Source organism: Thermobia domestica, chromosome 17 (assembly GCF_964235325.1).
Source record: "Thermobia domestica chromosome 17, izTheDome1.hap1.1, whole genome shotgun sequence".
Taxonomy (NCBI): Eukaryota; Metazoa; Arthropoda; class Insecta; order Zygentoma; family Lepismatidae; genus Thermobia; species Thermobia domestica.
This window is the reverse complement of record NC_137470.1, coordinates 171,553,913-171,574,042: the sequence shown is the minus strand read 5'-3', so window position 1 is coordinate 171,574,042 and position 20,130 is coordinate 171,553,913. Positions and strand designations below refer to the sequence as shown.

General features: G+C 34.8%; 1 protein-coding gene across 2 annotated transcripts; it reads right to left on the bottom strand.

The window, feature by feature from the left end:
* Positions 1-10,415: 10,415 nt before the first annotated feature.
* Positions 10,416-18,653, bottom strand: LOC145674502 (uncharacterized). Of its 2 annotated transcripts, XM_081744653.1 has the most exons (3): positions 18,579-18,653; positions 14,764-17,820; positions 10,416-11,834 (listed from the first exon to the last, which is right to left on the bottom strand). In XM_081744653.1, exons 2-3 carry the CDS (start codon positions 16,751-16,753, stop codon positions 11,821-11,823), a joined length of 2,004 nt encoding a protein of 667 aa, XP_081600779.1. In that variant the 5' UTR covers positions 16,754-17,820; positions 18,579-18,653; the 3' UTR covers positions 10,416-11,820. The 2 variants fall into 2 exon arrangements, with proteins under 2 accessions (XP_081600779.1, XP_081600778.1); XM_081744652.1 differs by lacking the exon at positions 10,416-11,834 and having other exon boundaries at positions 14,363-17,820.
* Positions 18,654-20,130: the final 1,477 nt, after the last annotated feature.

Below are 20,130 nucleotides of genomic sequence, written 5' to 3'. Positions count from 1 at the left end.
TATAATATCAATAGTAGAGTGAAGTTTTGAAAATCCACTTTTTATAAATTTAACTTTTTAGCGGTGTAAAAATATTTGGACTTACTATACCATTTTTCCACATATTTACTTTCATAGAACATATTGTAAGTAAATATGCATTTATGTATACTCTCTAAATATAAAAAAATATTAATAAAGTAACATAGTACCGTTCAGAATATACATTTTAAATAATCCTCTGGGGACAACTGTAATAATATACTGGGATAAAAAACGAATTATATACCTCTAAAGTCGCAATCACACATAATTGTTTGTATACTTCCGCAAAACATACAAACACCAAATTTGGCATACTTGTTCGTTATGTGATACGAGTAATGGGAAAATTCCGATATCATGAAAAAGGCGACATTTTCCATGTAAATGAAGTGTCGAAATTTTTCGTCGTTTCGAAATGCTGGTTTTTAAAGTAGTGCCGCACATCATAGAAACGTCATATTTTGTCAGGGAGTGAAGATAAGAACATAGTTTACGTTAGAAAAAAAGAGCATTAAATTCGTATTGGTTTTGTGGCGCAAACCAAAAAAATGTGAAATTTGGAATGGCTGTGTCTGGGACGTTGAAATTTCGAGGTGATGTTTATTCTGATGCGTAGTTTGCGAATCTGTGCTTAAACTAAAAAAAATAGTCATCTTCGGTGTAAGAAAGTGCTAGGAATGTTATAAGGGTGCACCTAATTCTGGACAACTTCTAGATATGGTGGAATCACGAAATTGCATTCAAGTGTGTAGATTACAGTAAGTAAGGGAAAAAATCGGACATGTTCCAAAAGTCGTCATCTTAGATTCAAGATGGCGGTTCAAAAGTTTGTAACCATGAAAATTGTAAGTTGTTCTCACGGTAGGACAGTCATGTTTTGCTATACTCTTAACGATGAAGTGCAGTTTCAATGAAGAAACAAATTATTGGAGAAGTCGCCATCTTGAAAGCAAAGTTGCCATGTTGTTGAATTGGCTTGATTTGCCTTGTTATTAGCTACGTTAAGCATAATAGAATAAACATAAATCAACGTACGAGCTTGGTTCAGGGATAACGTGTGGGTTTTGTAAGTAGCAGGTTTGGGTTCTATTCCCGACTAAACGGTTTTTTGTTTTGTATTTTTTCTTATCTCCATTTCTTTGTATTAGCAAAATACTTTGTGTTCGTATTGCGGGAACAAAATATTTTCATTATTACATACGTAGAGGGAAAAGATATATTTATACGGCAACTTTTGAGATGGTCCCAAAACGAGGCAGTGTGTTCGTGTGAAGTTTCGAGACGATACTAAAGTATTTAAAATCAAACATATGTAGCTTTGGAAATGAAGCATCAGCAGTGTCTCTTTCGGAAGCAATGTTCCGGGAAGGGGGAATTATTAGCCCGGGGGCACTGCTGATAATATTCTATTTGTTATTGTATTATAAAGGTATTATTTTGATTTCCTCCAGGGGAGCTCTAAGGAGGCAGTGTCTCCCGAAAAGAGTCTGAAAGAAACCTTGGGCATCATATTCACGATATAGTGTCAATACAAGACAAAAATACATTTTGTCTCACGACAACAGTGTCTGCTTAAATCCGGAAATGATTGCAAAATATCTCTCTCTGCTTTTATGTCCCTCGTTAAGATACATGCGTATACCAAGTTTGAAGTGAATACCATAACTGGAAAGTATAAAATATTAATTTTAAGGAAATACACACACACACACAAATGGGCAACTCCTGAAAATTGCCTCGTCGGCAGCGTAGAGAGTTGTAATATATAAGATACGTGGAAAAGTGCCCCTTTCGATTTAATAGTTTGTGTGGGGGGAACGGTTGGAATGAAATGCCGTGTATAATAGACTCAACCTTATTGACACTCAATATATATTAACGAAATATAAGTTTAAAGAAAGAAAATTGACGGGGATGGAACACAGGTCTCGCTCGCAGTAGTCTGGCATGCTTCCAATGGACTACTGAACTGCTTAAAATTTTACTTATTCAAGTTTCTACTTAGTACTCACATGGTACATAAGGGGTCAGCATCTATGGAATTACACCTCTAAAATCGGAGTACTGATGGCATTATGTATGCGCTTTCTTACAGCATATTATTATATAATTCATGTTTTGTTAGCTGATAGTAATAAGAAATATGATTTTGAGTTATTGAGAAATGATTATCTACTAAACTGTAGTCTTCGATGAAAACATAAAAATAAATATGTCGGAAGACTGCAAATATTTTCCCACTTTTATATAACATATATGAAGTACCTTTGCTGCAGGTAATATGTTTTACAATTATCCCCAACTATTCCATTATAATACATTGTAATATATTACACGGCAAAACGTAGTGTTTACGAAAATGCTATATATAAATGTTTAAAAATCTTGCAACAAAATTTATATTTTTAAACCATGAGTATTTATGGTAAATGTAAGGTTTATCAAGTAGGAGATTGCAAGGCATTCTCCGCTATTAGGTGGCAGAAAATAAGTACTGTTGTTGTCTCTAATACGTATAGATGTGCGCAAGGCGCGCATAATAAGCCATTTACATGATTGTCAGTGTACACTTAGGAATATAATTCTTTTTAATAAATTGTACTCTCATGCGCAATAAAAATTGCGCGTATACTGTAACTCACGATTTTTCGCATTTATTCCATTTTCCTTACGTTTGTAGGTAAAATTCAGTTATTAGTATGTGGATATAATAGAAAGCAATCCATCTAAGCAGATATTTCAAAAAAATATAATAAAATAATAAAAATATAAGCAAAAAACAAAATTATGCTCGGTTTTGTGTATACTGGCAATCATGATTTCTAGGGATTTTTCAGTAGCAAAGCACGATACGGAGGGAAATTGACAATAGGCAGTGAACGAGCTGACGTAAGAAACTGGAAAGTCAAGTAAAATATTGAATTTATTGGTTTAAACCTAGTGTCTAGATGGTTTGCCAAATACAAATTAGCTCCTGTAACTGTTGTCGTACGAAAATATAGAATTAAACAGAAAAACTCTTATCTTAAGATTCGAAGCGATACGCACGATGGTTGTGAGCATTATTTGTTAAGGAAAAGAAAGCAAACAAAACATGGTCTACGTGGTTAGGTGGATAGAGTTGCAGACAAGTAGTAATTTTATTATTTTGACACGAGATCGAATCTCATCTCATTCCATATATATTTTTTTCTTATAAAATATTATAGGAAGTGTATAATTTTGATGTTAATAAGAACCGAAACAATAAAATAAAGAAATAACTTATTGATAGTATCCTTTAATCGACGTATTTATTCAGTATTAGAATACGTGTAATATTGGGGACAGTTGTTGTTTTCAGTTTATGGTCTTGTATGTTCATTTTCCTTGCCCGTTCTTGAACAGCAGACAACTCACTTCGGATTTGTGTGTCAGGAACTGGAAAAAGAACATACGCGACCTTGACAGTCTTTTCAGTCTTACCCTTGTTACATCGACATGACGTTACATCAAATGTTAGAATAGCTTGTTTTCATGAAAAAAAGGAAGAAAGGAAAAAGCTGATGTCAAATTATCGTTTGTGTGTGTATATGTGTGGGTGCTTGTGTTCTTTTTTCGTTTTTAGAGTATTGACTTTTTCCCTCTCTTTTTTTTTCATATCCACAAGTGCAAGAAATGCAATCATCAGTCTATGCTTTCGTTGAACGAAACTAAATTATACAGATCTATGTATGCGAAACACGAATATTTTCAAAAGATAGCATGAATATGAACGATAATCATACCATATTTCTACATTATATAGTAGCGTGAAAAACTGATATTAAAATGATATAACAAACAGGCATAAGCTTTTTTTTTGCTATCACGGCAACACATTAAACGTAACTCATTAAATTTTGGGGATTACAAATTATCACCTTACTATTTCGTCTCTTAAAAATATTTTTTATTATGTTATTTTGTGTTATGTGAAATGAAATGACGAGATCTGTTAACAGATTTATTAGACAGATAATATACAAAGTCACATTTGCTTCTTCGCTATTACAGGCACAGTTATGGAGGATACTTAATTAGTTATATATGTGCCATTAGCATTAGCAGATATCTTTTTAAAACAAACACATTAATGAATGGGAGCCAACTGAGATTTGCACTCTCAAAAACAAATGTACTAGTCAATCACGATAATTACATAAATTATAAATTTGAATACTCAGTAGTATAAGTGAAGCCTGTTGTTGGAAGACCTACCAACAATCTGGCATAGCTAATGTTGTCATAACAATAAGCAGTTAGGAGAGAAAGGACAACTTACTGACCAGGAGAGTGTGCTGCCATTCTTGAAAAACCTCGAAGAACCTATTCAAGATCTTGGTAACTCGAATCTTCAAATCCTAACTTGTTGTTAAAAGTGAGTCCTTTTATATGATTGTGGCAGAACACTTTCCCTTTCACCAGAAGTTGTTTACAATGTTTTGTACGTCTGATGAAATACCTTTTCTCTAAAGAGTGCTGCTATTGCCTTTATATTAAAATGAATTTTTAAAAGTTTTAATTATACTCAATATCATTATTAAATTTATATTAAACAACACACAGCCCTACTTGCTTGAAGCTAGTTCTTAGTTATAGTCTTAAGGACATGACTCTAAAAAGAACAGCTTTTACATTTATTTTAATTATACTCAAATTTATTATTAAATTTATATTAAACAACACATTACGTTTCGTCGTATTCCTATTCGTTTTCACGTTCGAGCGACGAAAGAAGAAATTGTAATGATAGTGATAAAAATCGAACTCGAGATTTCAATGGATTCAACAACTCAGGGGCGGATCCAGCGGGGAGCGATCGGGGCAAATGCCCCGCCCAGAAGAGGAAAATTTCTTATTTTATATATATAAATAAAACCCATCTCAAAGTTTGGAGCCCTTAAAAGTAGCAGTATGACAACCCACCGCCCCCCAGAAGTCGGTCCTGGATCCGCCCCTGCAACAACCCCACATATCGAAAAAGTGATTTTGATGTCTGTCCATCTGTTCGTCTGCCGGTTCGTCACGCTTTTACATGCATTCAAATAGGGGCCATACTGTTCGACACATCTGGATCGAATTCTAGACATGAAGTTTTTATAACACTTTATCGTTTCGAATTCTATATCCTCCGACACCTAAAAATAAGGGTAGTTTACTTAAGGATGAAAATTTAAAATAATTAAATTGTCTCAAAAACAGCTGTAAAGATTTTACTTTTTTTTTTTTTTTTTTTTTTACAAATATATATTTTATTAATAATCCTTCACCGTAGTATGAATCATTGCTCTAAAAAATACGTAAGGTGTAATTTACTGTATGGGATGCGTTTTTTCGAACAATTTTCTCAATCACATTTCATAAATGATTGTATCATTAATAACCTAACAATATGACACAACTCGTTCGTCCTCTAAACTTCAGAAGGGGTAGTTTACTCTTCTCCGATTATTTTCCCATTAACGCCTGATGCAATTTTGTTCATATTTCATAAATAAATGTTACATAAATAACCTAACGATATGGTATAACTCCATCATCCTAAAAAGCTAGAAATGGTATATTACCCTTCGGAGCAAGTTTTACCTTACGATTTTGTCGAGAACGACTCAGGAAAATTTGTTCGTATTTCATAAATAAAATAACTCGTTTGTCCTGAAAAGATATACAAGGGATATTTTATTCTTGGGAAAAACTTTTTTGACGATTTTCTCAGAAAGTACTCAGACGCTTTTGCTCATAGTTCACAATTATTTCCTTAATAATTCTAATATATGGCATTAGTTATTTCTAACAGAAATATGACTAATGGGTACTTTACTTTTGGACGTAAGTTGCTTCAAACAAAGTTTTCCAAAACCCATTATTTTATTCGCATTTCCCAAATAAATGTTTTAGTAATAGCTGCAGCCTACCACGAGTCAGTTTAAGAAATTAACTAGACTCGCCCATTTTAATCCGATTTTCCGCTAAACAGCAGAAGCCCAAAAATTAGGATTAGAGCAACAAATTAGCCCATAATTCTGGCGTTTGAATTTTTTCGATCGGACCATTCTAACCGTAACCGTATGGAAGGTTCTAGCTTGATATCAAGCTAGACTCGCCCATTTTGAATCCGACTTCCCGCTAAACAGTAGGAGCCCAAAAATTGGGATTAGAGCAACTAATTAGCTCACAAATAACCCATAGTTCTGGCGTTTGAATGTTTTCGATTCGAACATTGTAAAAATATGGGGGGGGGGTTCTAGCTTGATATCAACCTAGACTCGCCCATTTGGAATCCGATTTCCCGCTAAACAGTAGGAGCCCAAAAATTGAGATTAGAGCAACTAATTAGCCCATAAATAGCCCATAATTTTGGCGTTTGAATTTTTTCGATCGGACCATTGTAACCATATGGGGGTACTAGCTTGATATCAAGCTAGACTCGCCCACTTTGAATCCGATTTCCCGCTAAACAGTAGGAGCCCAAAAATTGGGATTAGAGCATCTAATTAGCCCATAAATAGCCCATATGTTCCGGTCGTTTTGGTGTTGATGGTTGGTCTAACTTGACACGCGTATTTAAATGTTATACCTAATCACAAATTTTCTAACAAAATCGAAACTTCTTTTTAAATGTGCCTTGTTGTGGCCAAATAGTTCAAGTGCATTGGTTCTGGATTTGATTCCCGGTGAGAGCTAGTGTATTTTTTATCCAACGTTAAGGTATAGGTAATAGATAGGTGCAAAGAAAAAAGTGTTTAAACAAGCCTAACCAAGCTAATGAATAATACAAAGAAATAATATAATATATATTATAATATAATATAATATAAAGAAATAATATAATAATAATAATAATGAGAAGAAGAAGAAACAGTTATTTATATAATTTATTTATTTAAGCATGTAAGTGCAATGGACTTAAGCTATTTCTCTCTCTCTCTCTTTGAAGGCAACAACCTTTAGGGTGCCAAGACGTAGAAAAGGACTTGTGGCACTCACGACTATAGGCTGGTGTGTGGTTGGCACATCGGGTTCCTTTGTTATTAGTCCCAGCTTTGAAGACCAGATGCAGTTATTCCCGGTAGAAAATACAAGAAAATATACCTTTCTAATACTATAAAAGTAAATAATTACACTCATTTTCTCAATGTGATACTTGTTTGTTTAACTGTATACAGATAGCTGATCCGTGGAAGAATCGTTGATAATAGTAAATAAAATAAACTCTACAAATATTATTGTAAATAATAGGTAAAAATTTGCGTCACACTGTTCGTTTTGCTGGGCACGCCAGTGTGCCGCGTTATCCGGTTGTAGCACACTGGAATATAGGGTATGGCTTTCTAATTTTTCCCAACTATTTTGACTGCTTCAATTGAAATGAATATATAATGATAAGAGAGTGAATTTAGTCTTCTTACCCTTCGACTTAGAAATAAGGTCCGCTAGAATTATATATATAAAAAACAATAATACCCAGAATTTTATAGAGTAGTTTGTTTTATTCGAAATGACATACTACCTGCAACTGTTTGGTTGGAATTATTTGAAATCAAATCTTTAAGTTTTGCGACCCACGGTTATACCGGCTAGGCTAAAGGAGACGGTGATGATGAGAAATGAATGAAATGAAGAAAGTGGGAGAAAACGGGAGAACTCCGAGAAAATCCATTCACATGGTGTTAGTTCACCACAAAATTCCATTGGTCCGAGCTGGGGTCGAACCAAGGATCCCATGCACCAAAGGTGAACGCTTTATCACTGAGCCACCGCGGCCCCTCTGAAATTATTTATAGGAGAGATGAAAACTTGATATCGAACATATTTGTTAAAAAATACCAACTTTTTGTGAAGTATTGCTTAATATTCAGGAAAACCTGTCAATAAAATAATAATAATAATAATAATAATAATAATAATAATAATAATAATAATAATAATAATCTTAAATTAGAGACTCTCTGGACCTAGTGCATTGGCACAATTCCACGAATTAAAAAGAATTTGTTTACTTCTCCAAGGACTTAATCCCTGTTGCTTTCAATATACGAAGATACGAAGAAATTTAACTTTGAAATCATAATATAGTAATAGAATGCAATTTTCTTTGTGATTGTACATAAATTCCCGGAAAAATTCCCAGATTGGGAATCTTCCCGGGAATATTCCCAGGAAATATTCCCGGGAGTACCCATCACTAGGTCTGGGGCCTGAACCAAGGTATCCATGACCAAAATTTGGTAACTTTCGATCAACTTGTCTGATCCCCAGGTCGGTACCGGAAAACGCCTCCCGCTGAAACCCTCCTGGTTCGAAATTTGAAAAAAGCACTTAGTCTTGATTTGGGGCCTGGACCAAGGTACCCGTGACCAAATTTTGGTAACTCTCGGTTAATTTATCTGGTCCTCAGGCCTCGCACAGACAAACACTAAAACAGAATCTTTTTTTTATCCATAATTGAGGAGTTTGTTGCAAGAAGAGCGTAAATCTGAAACATGCAGTTGGAGAAAAACGATGTTGAGAATTTAAGTACTGTTTTTCATACGTAAAACAATGTGATATGCAGCGTAATCTTCTGTGAGGGTGTTCGATTCTTGTTTGTACTCCTTAGTAAATTTGCACATGCTTTTTTTCTGAGGAGGGGTTTGAGTTTTGCTTAGTAAATTTGTTTTATAACCTGTAGCATCATTGTGCATCATAGAGAGCACAAAAGAGCCATAGAACAAGAATTTAATCTCACGTTTTGATAAACTCAAAAGGAACTTAGATTTTCACATAAGAAGAGCTGAAAATAAAACAAAGTAGAGCAGCTATGGTGTGATGGAATAACTATTCGTTTTGAATGAGAGATTAACTATTTGGATTGATCCCTGTCTTTTACGGTTCGATCACTGTCTTTTAAGGATCGCATCTTGTAGATTCTCCTTGTTAAAAGTTGAATGAGAACTTGAAAATTTTAAAAATCTTGTAATATGGAAATTGTTAAAAATTGAGAAAAGAATAACTATTTGGATCGATTTTTGAAGAGCAACATAGTTGAGAAAAGAACACAGAAATTTAAATGAAAACTCCAACTAAGTTGATGGGAAACTCATTATTTAGTGTATCATATTAACCTATGTTTATATTCAATGACAAAACATCTCGTAATATATTAAAGGATAAGAGGGGATTTGACATATTTTTGTAAATTCTCCGTCTGAAAAGACATCGCGAATTTTGTGAGATTAATTGGAGGGAATAAACTTTGTTCATGCCGACATATTTTTTTTAACGTCTCGTAATATTTATTCTTGATTGGTTCATTTGCTTAGCAAATTCAGAACACTGTGTGTGATTATGTTAAAAGCTCCTTCGTTAAAAGTTATGTTAAAAGTTAATTTTGTGTCATACTCGATGAAGGAGGTGCTGACTTTTGTGGTCTTCTTCGCACGGACTCTGAACTCTAACTAACACATTTGACCTCATCACAGTGCAAGCGTGTAACGTCACCAAAGGAAGAAGAGGGAGAAATCAATTTGCATAGGAATCGGGACTTTCTTGACATTTTTTCCGGGTGACAATGATCTCGGGAGGATGTTTACTCAGTTATGGTTTCCTCGTTGTTATATTATCGTAACTGTTTTCACATTATTTGGAAAAATGGTATTGACCTGCTTGCCTATGATCACTTTCTAGAAGGAATATTGACCGCACTCTTGGTCTCGGGGTGTGAAATTACATGAACTTTTAACATTATCTTAACTGTTTCGAAAAATTTTAACAGCAATTGTGATTAGAATGACATGTAAAAGAGTTATCAAATCACTTTTTCAGATCACATTGATTGAAAAACATGTAGAAAGACATGCAGTGAAAATATTGGGGAGGTTAATGGCATGAAGTGGATACACTCCCTCTTCGCTTTTTATGCGTCAGTGAAACAGAAATTAGGGATTTTATTCAATGATGAAATAAATGTTTCTTATGTACCTTCCCTCCCTTCTAATATAAATGATTGCACTTACCTTTCCCTACTTTATTCTATTGCTGTAGTAGCTTGTGTTTATACGCACAGTGTGAACTTAACGATTTTTTTGGTTTTGGTTTTTACGGTGAACTTATGATTTTTAAATTTGATTTTTGAGTTGACCACCATGGGCTCTCGTCAGGAGTCGAACACGTGCCTCTCACACAGGAATATTTGAATAAGTATTTAGTTTGTTTTGAGTTTTTACATCTAAGCTACATGAAACGTTGATCTACAGCTTAATGTGGGCTTTCGCCAAGAATCGAACACGTTCTTCTCACGCAAGAATATTTGAATAAATATTTAGGTGGTTTTGAATTTCTACAGGAAGGCTAGATGAAACGGGACCTACAGCTTAATGTGGGCTCCAGTCTGGAATGGAACACAGGTCTTACACGAAGGAACATTTGTTTATTTACTGTGTTTTGACGGGGTCCTGCTAGGAATGGAATGCGGGTCTCCCACGGAGGAACATTTGAATATTTACTGGGTTTTTGAGTTTTAGCAGCGAGGCTACATTAAACGTGGACACTCGCCTGGAATTGAATAGGAGTCTCCCACGCCAAAAGTTCAGTAATAAGTGTAGTATGTGTAGCAATTTAGAGGTTGAAAGCGCCGAAAGAAAAAAAATGTTGCTCATACAAATTAAGTGGCGGCGGAATGAGAAATGCATGGAAATAATTTGGATATACACTATCTAGATTTAGTCCTCTATTTATTATAACTAATAACGAAATAATATACGTATAACAACAACAAGTAAGCAATATAATGAAAAATGTTCTTTGGCTATGTTTCAGTTTTTTTGCATTGGATACGTTAATTTCAATTTCAAATTTCCCATACACAAAATATAGAAAATGTTTTTCGTATTAAGTTCAATTCAATGATTAATTTCACTTTCAAAAGTTCCTTTAAAGCAGTTCAATTGACAACCATTAAAGCTTATTGAAGCTAACCGATTAGCACATGTTCGCACTAGTTTCACATGAAACTTCTTAAGTATCAAAATTACCTTTCTTGAGTTATAAGCACAAAGAAACATACGTAAATACATAAGACATATATATACTAAGCATATTAAACATATTTGATATTAGTTATAGACATGAGGACCAAAGAAAAATTAATTTATATAGATATAACATGGCACAAAATAAAGTTAAGAATAATATGAAAATTTTCCTCTCCTAATTTCTAATTGCCAAATGCATCGCCTGAAAAATAGTTTTCTTATTAACTAGCAAACCTGCTATCCAATGTAACATAATTTTAGAGTATTTTCAAAGCCGAAAACAATATGAATTTAACATATTTAGGAGAGCCTACTTCTCCACCACTGTCAGTTGTCGAATCAAGAGCCGTAATGGCGATCCTCCCTTCCACCTCTAAGAGGAAGGTTTGTACTTCGGAGAATCGCCACTAGAGGCGCTTGTATTAAATGCGTAATTGTCCTCATTCTATAACCTACCAAATTTTCTCTATTATTTACAATATTTTCATTTATGTGTCGATTACGTTACATAAAAATTCCCTGTCCCCGCTAAAATATATATGTATAAATACATATATATTTTGGACTACAGAAGTTAATCGGCACATAAAGGATAATAGACTATGACCATTGCAAAAGGAACAAAAATATGATACATACAGTAATTCCAGCGACGACCACTTACAACTTATGGACACACAACACTTAGATGGATGAAATACCGCGGTATTATGATAAGATGATACACCTTTTCACATCTCACTACACTAAGACACTATACACTTCACTGCCAGATATCTGGAAAATACAAAAATGAAAAACACACAAAATAACTGTACAGAATATTATTGTTACATTTTAAAAAGAATTTTTAATTACATTTTACGTTTGGCTTACTGAATTATAAGGCTTAACGTGATTAACATTTCTCTTAATGATGCGCTTAGGATTAGCAACATCTTGCAACCACAATGTATTTAAATTAGGTTTGCTCAAAACTTTAAAGGGACCTTCGAATAAAGGACTTAACTTAGGTGTGAAATGTTTGATAATTGAGGCCTTTTGGAACTTCTTTACCAAAACTAATTGGTCTCTATGATAATTTGGCAAGTCTCTGGTTTTAGAGTAACATTTCTGCTTCCTCTTCCAAGATCGATCAATATTTTCAACAAGTTTCGCCATTTTCTCTTCTTTATCAGGAGTACCATCTAGTTCTTCCAAATTTAATTCCCATAGAACATCCAAGGGTGAAGACAACTTACGACCAAGATAGATCTCCGCCGGCTCAAATCCAGTCGATTCTGAGACACACATGTTGAGCGTATACTGTATTTTCTTGATGTATTGGGCCCAATCTGATTGATGCTCATTAACATACGTTCTCAGAATGTTCTTAATCGATCGAATCTGTCTCTCCGCCTGGTTGCTGCTAGGTGAGTAGGGAGCTGTAGTTATGCCCTGAATACCAAGGCTAAAAAGATGTTGCTTCATGTAGAAACTTGTGAAGATCTGTGCACGATCGTGGACGACTTTATTAGGAATTCCCAGAAGAAAGTAAAGGTTTTCCAGCTTACTGCAAATAACTTTGGAGCTTAAAGATCTTAGTGGTTCTATCATCACAAACCTGGATGCAGCGTCACAAACAATAAATAGATGCCGAAACGGTCCTGAGTTCGGAAACGGCCCAGCGGTGTCAAAATACCAGCAGTGGTTAGGTCTGATTGTTTTCCGGGAGTAATAAACACCCTGTTTCTTCCTATTACCATCCTTGCACGTCTGACATCGCAAGCATCCTTGGACGTACTTGCGAACGTCGAGGAACAAATTCTTCCAACTGCATCTTTGGGCAATCTTGGCTGCTGTCCGTGAAAAGCCGGTGTGACATCCGCCCACTTCATCCTCGTGAAAGAATTTCATGATGCTGTGTTTCATGGCTTCAGGCACTAAAATCCTCCATCCTTGATTCTTCCTTCCTTTAGTTTTGACAAAAAGAATACCGTCATTTATTTTGTATTTGTCAGCAAGCTGGCCCTGCTTAACCTGCTCTATAATTATTTTTATCTCTTGGTCTTCACTTTGTAACTCCTTAAGAGGACGACTGAACACAGGTGCATTCCAGAAATTAGCCAAAGATAAATTTACTGTTTGTCCTTTAAAATTTTGAATTTCGTTATATTGATCATCAAAATTATGAAACTCCACTCCATTGTTAACTCTAGACCAGAAATCTGCCAAAAAGTTCTGAGACGTCCTTAAATGAATAATTTTAAATTGAAATCGCGATATTTTCTCTATCAAGGTCCCATACTTCCTTATTCTTTTATGATTACGTAACAACCATGTTAAGGAAGAGTTGTCAGAAAATATAGTACAAGGTTTAATTAAATACATTTCAAATTTCTGGAGTGCCAAACAGAGAGATTTAAGTTCCAATTCAAAAATGTTCTTAGACCAATCGGACTTAGGAACAGCCTTAGAAAACAAAGCTACAGGTCTTAGAAGTTTTTCCTCATCATACTGCGAAAGAATTGCAGAAAATCTTTTGAATGAGCTGTCACAATGAATGACAAAGGGTTTATCCATATCAGGCACACGCAAAATTACATGATCTACAAAGGCCTGCTTTACTCGTTGCAAGGCTTCCTGTTCTTGTGGTCCCCAATGAAATTTATTTTTTACAGAACGTAATTTATGCAAAGGAGCCATAATTTCGGCGTAATCTGGTATGTATTTCTTATAATAATTGAAATAACCGCAAATGCGATTAACGCCCCTCCTGTTTTTAGGCTGTGGTAGATTTTGCACAGCTTCTACACGCTCGGGATCTATTCTAGAAAAGCCACCTTCAAATTCATATCCTAAAAATTTTATCTTTGTTTGAAATAGTGATAATTTCTTTTTCGAAACAGTTATACCCCATTTACGCAGTCTTTCTAACACTTCTTCTAATATTTGCTTGTGCGTTTCAACATCTTTGGTGTGTATAAGAAAATCGTCACAAAACACTTCTAAGTTTTTACCTATCATATCACCAAAGATCTTGTGCATAAAGCTAGTTAAAACGAATGTACTACATCTAAACCCCATTGGGAGTTTACGATGAACAAGCAAGCGAGTGGGCGTGCAAATGGTAGTATATTTCTTGCTTTTTTCAGAGATGTTCATCTGAAAGAAACTTTTCCGAATGTCTAACCGAGAAAACAGAGTATCTTGGCCTAAGTTGGCTATAGTAGCCTCTACATGTGGGCTAGGAAAGCTGGTTACCCTAACCTTCTTATTAATTTCTGAGAAGGCAACAACTAAACGTTTAGATTTGTCGTTATTCGTCACCAAAAACATGGAGACGAATAAGGAGAATAGGGGACCTCTTCTAAAACGCCCTCTTTTATTAACTCATCAATATGGGATTCCAGTTCTTTTAATTTACTTCCTGTAACTTGGTACGGTTGTAATCGAACAGGGGTGGGATCTTCCATTTCTATCTCATAAGTAAAATCCTTAATCTCGCCCAAGGAATTGGAGATAACATCTGAGTAAGAATTACATAAATTTTGGACATATTCTACCAATTCAGGATGCTTATCTTTTAAACCAGCTGAAATCTCAATATTATCTACCTCATTATTTTCATTCTCGACTAAATCGTAATTTTTATTGGTGTCCTTATATAATTCCCTGGAATTGAAAACATTATTAAAACAACAAAATTGATTAGGAATGGTGCTACCTGCGGTTTGTCCTTGGACTGGCTCCTCCTCCCTCCTTCCTTCCTTCCTAGGCTCCTCATTCAAACTCCGTATGGTACGACCAGGATAGTTCCTTTTCCTTTGGACAGGCGCCTTGGGTTTGGAATAGGTGGATTTTGATTGACTAATCACAGGTATAAATTCACTGGAAGAAATATCTGAACGTACAACTTTAGCAGGCACTAAATCTTCCCTCCAGTATAAAGGCACTGTTAGGTTTAACGTGGTGATAACAAGTTTCTTTTGGGATATGTCTATAATAACCTTGTTGTCCAAGATGAACTGATTTCCCAATAGAAGATCAAAATGGGTTGAATTTGTTACGTAAAACCACAAGTGAAAGTCTGTATTACTAATTTTGATGGTAATTTTGACCTTTTGATGGAGCGTTACGACTGTCTCACCTATTCCCACCGTGGTGAAGTTGGTGGGTATAATGTTTACTTGTACCCTATTACGTATAAGGTTCAGAAATTTCCTACTTATCAGATTTACACAAGACGCTGAGTCCAATATACAGGAATTGGAAACACCATCCACTGTTACTGGAATAAATAGCACTTGTTTATCCTTTTCTAGATGATTTAACAAAGTTCGAGGTAAGAATTTTCCTTGAGATGTAACTTTGGGTAAGGAAGGACAGGAGTTTTGAAAATGTCCATCTTGTTTGCACCGAAAGCACTTAATATTCCTTTCCATACGGGATTTTTGACGTGAAGAGTTTTTATCCGAAAAATCCATTGGTTTAGAAAAGTTCAAAATACCTTGAGCGAAATTTACTTTACTCTTTAATTTACAATAATCATTATTATACCTGATAAAGTGGTCGCAAGATTGAGCAATGGTCATAAGCTCGGGTACAGTAGTAGGAATCTGATTTGTGAAATATCTCGCATAAATATGCGGAGGTAGTAAATTGGTTACTATGTCGCAAAACACGTGATCGTCATAGTGAAGACCCAAAACATTGGCAATACTTAGTTTCTCTTGCAAGAAGGTATACATGTTTTCGTGCTCTAACATAATTCTGTAAAAATACTGACTGACAAATTGAGTTCTACTAATTGTAGATACGAATCTTGCAAGCAAACTAGAACAAATCTGTCCCCAATTGTTAGATATACTCAAGAAAGAATATAAGGTGCGGTTAAACTCACCACGAGTTTGTTCTAAACTCGCAACTAAAATTACCTCTACAGTCATTTCCTGTCGCCTAATTATCTCGTCCAGACGAACCAAAAATATGAAAGAAGAATGACTTTCAGTTCCGTCAACCACAGGTAAAGAATGAATTTGTTTCTGCAATGCGACATAGGCACTCTGGGATACATGCTTTCGAAAGTCACAAGCTAAGGCGGGTCTAGCCATAGTGAAACCTAAGTTATCATCACCTAAAATAGGCCTACCAGTTTCGAGATTATTACCCAAATGATTTTGAAATATATTAGTACTCTTAATATCAGCATAGGGCTGTTTTATGTGAGTTTCTTCAGTGTCACCCCTAAGTACATCTGTGCCACGAGGCATATTAACAGTTACATGTGAATCTAAATTTTGACTTGTTTTAAAGTTAGACCTAGGAAAATGCGGGTTAGATTCAGATAACACACGACCATGAAACTGAGTTTCGGGGTAATGAATATTTCTTACATGTGATTCCTCTATTGAACCCACTTTTCTTATGCTAATTCTCTGCCCTTGCAAAATATTAGAAGTTTGAGCATGAGCACCCATTTGCATTCGAGAAAAGGTAGACATTATTTTGTGCGGTTTAAATTGATTAGCTCGTAATAAATGCGGCGCAGAATCGCACCCGGTAATATGAATTTCATTATAAGATGAAGAACTCCCTTCAGAGTAATTACCTACACACTGATTTAAACAATTTAATGGTTCACACGCACCCCTTACTGGCACATGTTCCGTAATTGGCAATGTGGTTTGAATTCCTATATTACAAGTACCTTCCATTTCATTTCTAAGGCGGCCTTCATCTTTACCTACCCTCAATTCAGATCCTTCTACTGTACTTTCATATTAAGACATATTCTCACTATCGTCAGAAAATTCTATAAGTAAATCCTCTCGTCATGCCATGTTCCCTTATTTTTCAATAAATTTACCTTTTTACAAATAATTACTAAATTCTTTTTTATTTCCATGCACGCTCAATGTGTAGCCCTTTTCACCAAAGCTATCACAAGGCGATTACGGCTCTTGATTCTTAAAATATAATTTGTATGTAGCAATTTAGAGGTTGAAAGCGCCGAAAGAAAAAAAAATGTTGCTCATACAAATTAAGTGGCGGCGGAATGAGAAATGCATGGAAATAATTTGGATATACACTATCTAGATTTAGTCCTCTATTTATTATAACTAATAACGAAATAATATACGTATAACAACAACAAGTAAGCAATATAATGAAAAATGTTCTTTGGCTATGTTTCAGTTTTTTTGCATTGGTTACGTTAATTTCAATTTCAAATTTCCCATACACAAAATATAGAAAATGTTTTTCGTATTAAGTTCAATTCAATGATTAATTTCACTTTCAAAAGTTCCTTTAAAGCAGTTCAATTGACAACCATTAAAGCTTATTGAAGCTAACCGATTAGCACATGTTCGCACTAGTTTCACATGAAACTTCTTAAGTATCAAAATTACCTTTCTTGAGTTATAAGCACAAAGAAACATACGTAAATACATAAGACATATATATACTAAGCATATTAAACATATTTGATATTAGTTATAGACATGAGGACCAAAGAAAAATTAATTTATATAGATATAACATGGCACAAAATAAAGTTAAGAATAATATGAAAATTTTCCTCTCCTAATTTCTAATTGCCAAATGCATCGCCTGAAAAATAGTTTTCTTATTAACTAGCAAACCTGCTATCCAATGTAACATAATTTTAGAGTATTTTCAAAGCCGAAAACAATATGAATTTAACATATTTAGGAGAGCCTACTTCTCCACCACTGTCAGTTGTCGAATCAAGAGCCGTAATGGCGATCCTCCCTTCCACCTCTACAGGGTTGCCACAGTCGAGACTCGCGATGATGCCAAACACGGGTCTGAATTATGCTAGATTTTTGTAAATTATGCCAGATTTTCAAATTATCTTTCCTAACTAATTTTAAAGACCCGCCCCCTATTTATCTTCATTATTTTAATGAAGTGTTTCAACTGTATTTATGTACAAAGCTAATATGACGCTGTCAGGAATAATAATGAAATAAATTGGTAAATGGCACATTATAGGGGAGGAAGGTCGAATTTATGTTTCATGAATGGATAACATTTTAAGAAATATATACACAACATGCCGCTTCCGACACAGGCCTGAAGCATTTTTTTAGTGTATTACTAGCTGTCCCCTGACGCTCATATCCCTCCCCTCTCAAGTTGTAAATTGAAACGGACAGAAACATCACAGATAACCAAACATTCAGGTTTCAGTTGACAGTAATAAAACTATGGTTAAGTAAATATGTTTTGTAGAGTCACGTTTTGCTATTTTTGAACATTTCTCTGAATTCAACAATAAATTACAACCGCGGAAATACTGACTGGTCTCATTGTTCCAACCATCGCTTCAACCAAGAAGAATAATTCCCGACGGTCCATGAACCATCTTAATTTTCGTTCTTTTTCTGTTCATCAGAGGGAAGAATGAAATTATGCTAGATTTGACCAAGATGCTAAAGTCAAGATGCTAGATGCTAAATGCATGTGAATTATGCTAGATCTAGCACCAAGATGCTAGATATGGCTTCACTGCACCTCTAAGAGGAAGGTTTGTACTTCGGAGAATCGCCACTAGAGGCGCTTGTATTAAATGCGTAATTGTCCTCATTCTATAACATACCAAATTTTCTCTATTATTTACAATATTTTCATTTATGTGTCGATTACGTTACATATGACTTGGTTTAATAATAAGTTCAATGCTCGTACAGTTTCTGAATAGACACATCTATTATAATTGTCTACTTGGAAATGAAATATTTTAGTTTAACGTCCGACGATGAATAATTAAGAAACGTTAAGAATTGGTGGAATGATAATGTGCAAGCAAAATCCATAGACACGATATTATTTACTACAATGCGTTCGGTGCGAGCGGTCTCGGGTTCGATTCCCGGTGGAGGCACTCGGACGAAAAATTGTAACAGCCAGTTTTTTCAGGCCAGCCACCCTGGATGAGGTTTTCCTGAGATTTCCTCATTCACACCAGGCAAATGCCGCGGTGGTACCTAACTTATAGGTCCCAGGCCGCTTCCTTCCTTCCTTTTCCCGGATAGTGTGCTCGCCGAGGGACGTCATCTCTCAAAAGGTGACGGGCTAAATGACCTTAGATGTCAAGAGCCCAGAAACCTAAATCCTAACTCCTAATTATTTAAAACAATTTATACAGAATTCAAAACTTTTCTGTTTTGTTGTAGAATTATTTGGCCGGGACCTTACGCAACAGACGTAAGCACTCTATCAGTGAGCCACCGTGACCTCCGTCTATTATAAGAAAAATGAACTGAAATCTTTCACCTCACGATTATGCAGGCTAGGTTAAAGGAGACAATGATGCTTTTTATAACGATTAGCTTTATAAAGCTCCATTAAAATTTTAATTTTAACAACCTGTATGGTACCTATATGATTATATAAAAACTGGTGGAAGGAAACGGGAGAAAACTCACGCATACTGTGTTTGTCTACCATAATTTATATATATCAAATCTAAATCTTTTCTGTTCTGTTGTAGAATTATTTGACCTGGGATTCCATGCATTAGACGTACCTCACCGTTTCTTTGAGCCTACGGTTATGCATGCTTTATGAAGCTCCTTTAAAATAGGTCCTTGTTTACCATAAATTATATATATTAAATGTATTTTTTTTTATTTATGAGCTTGAAAATACTGTGATAGATGATAGCCTGCAACATTAACTAGGAATAGAATCAAATATATAATGATATATCTTTATTAATTTTAGAATTGGATCATTTCAGTTTTTGAAAGCCATATGTTGTTAAAAAGCATTAGATGAACGACTAATTCACAGGTGCTGCCATCTCTTACGAATACTTGGAAGTACGTGTAAAAGACCGAATCGTGGATTGAGCCGGTACAACACTTATTTTTTCATATTATTTATAATAATATTAGTTGTTTTAAAAAAGTTGGAAAAATAAACACACTGCTGAATAAGATTACACTTATTTAACACACGTCTAATGTTTTTTTATTAAATCAGTGCAGTCTTTTTCAGCAATGTTTTTTTCTGTTTTATTTGCAAGACATATGACTATGATTGTGTGTCAGTTTTAAAAAGT

What these genes read in the sequence shown, in the direction of transcription:
- LOC145674502 (XM_081744652.1), bottom strand. Translation starts at nt 16,753, where the DNA reads ATGGAAGGTACTTGTAATATAGGAATTCAAACCACATTGCCAATTACG.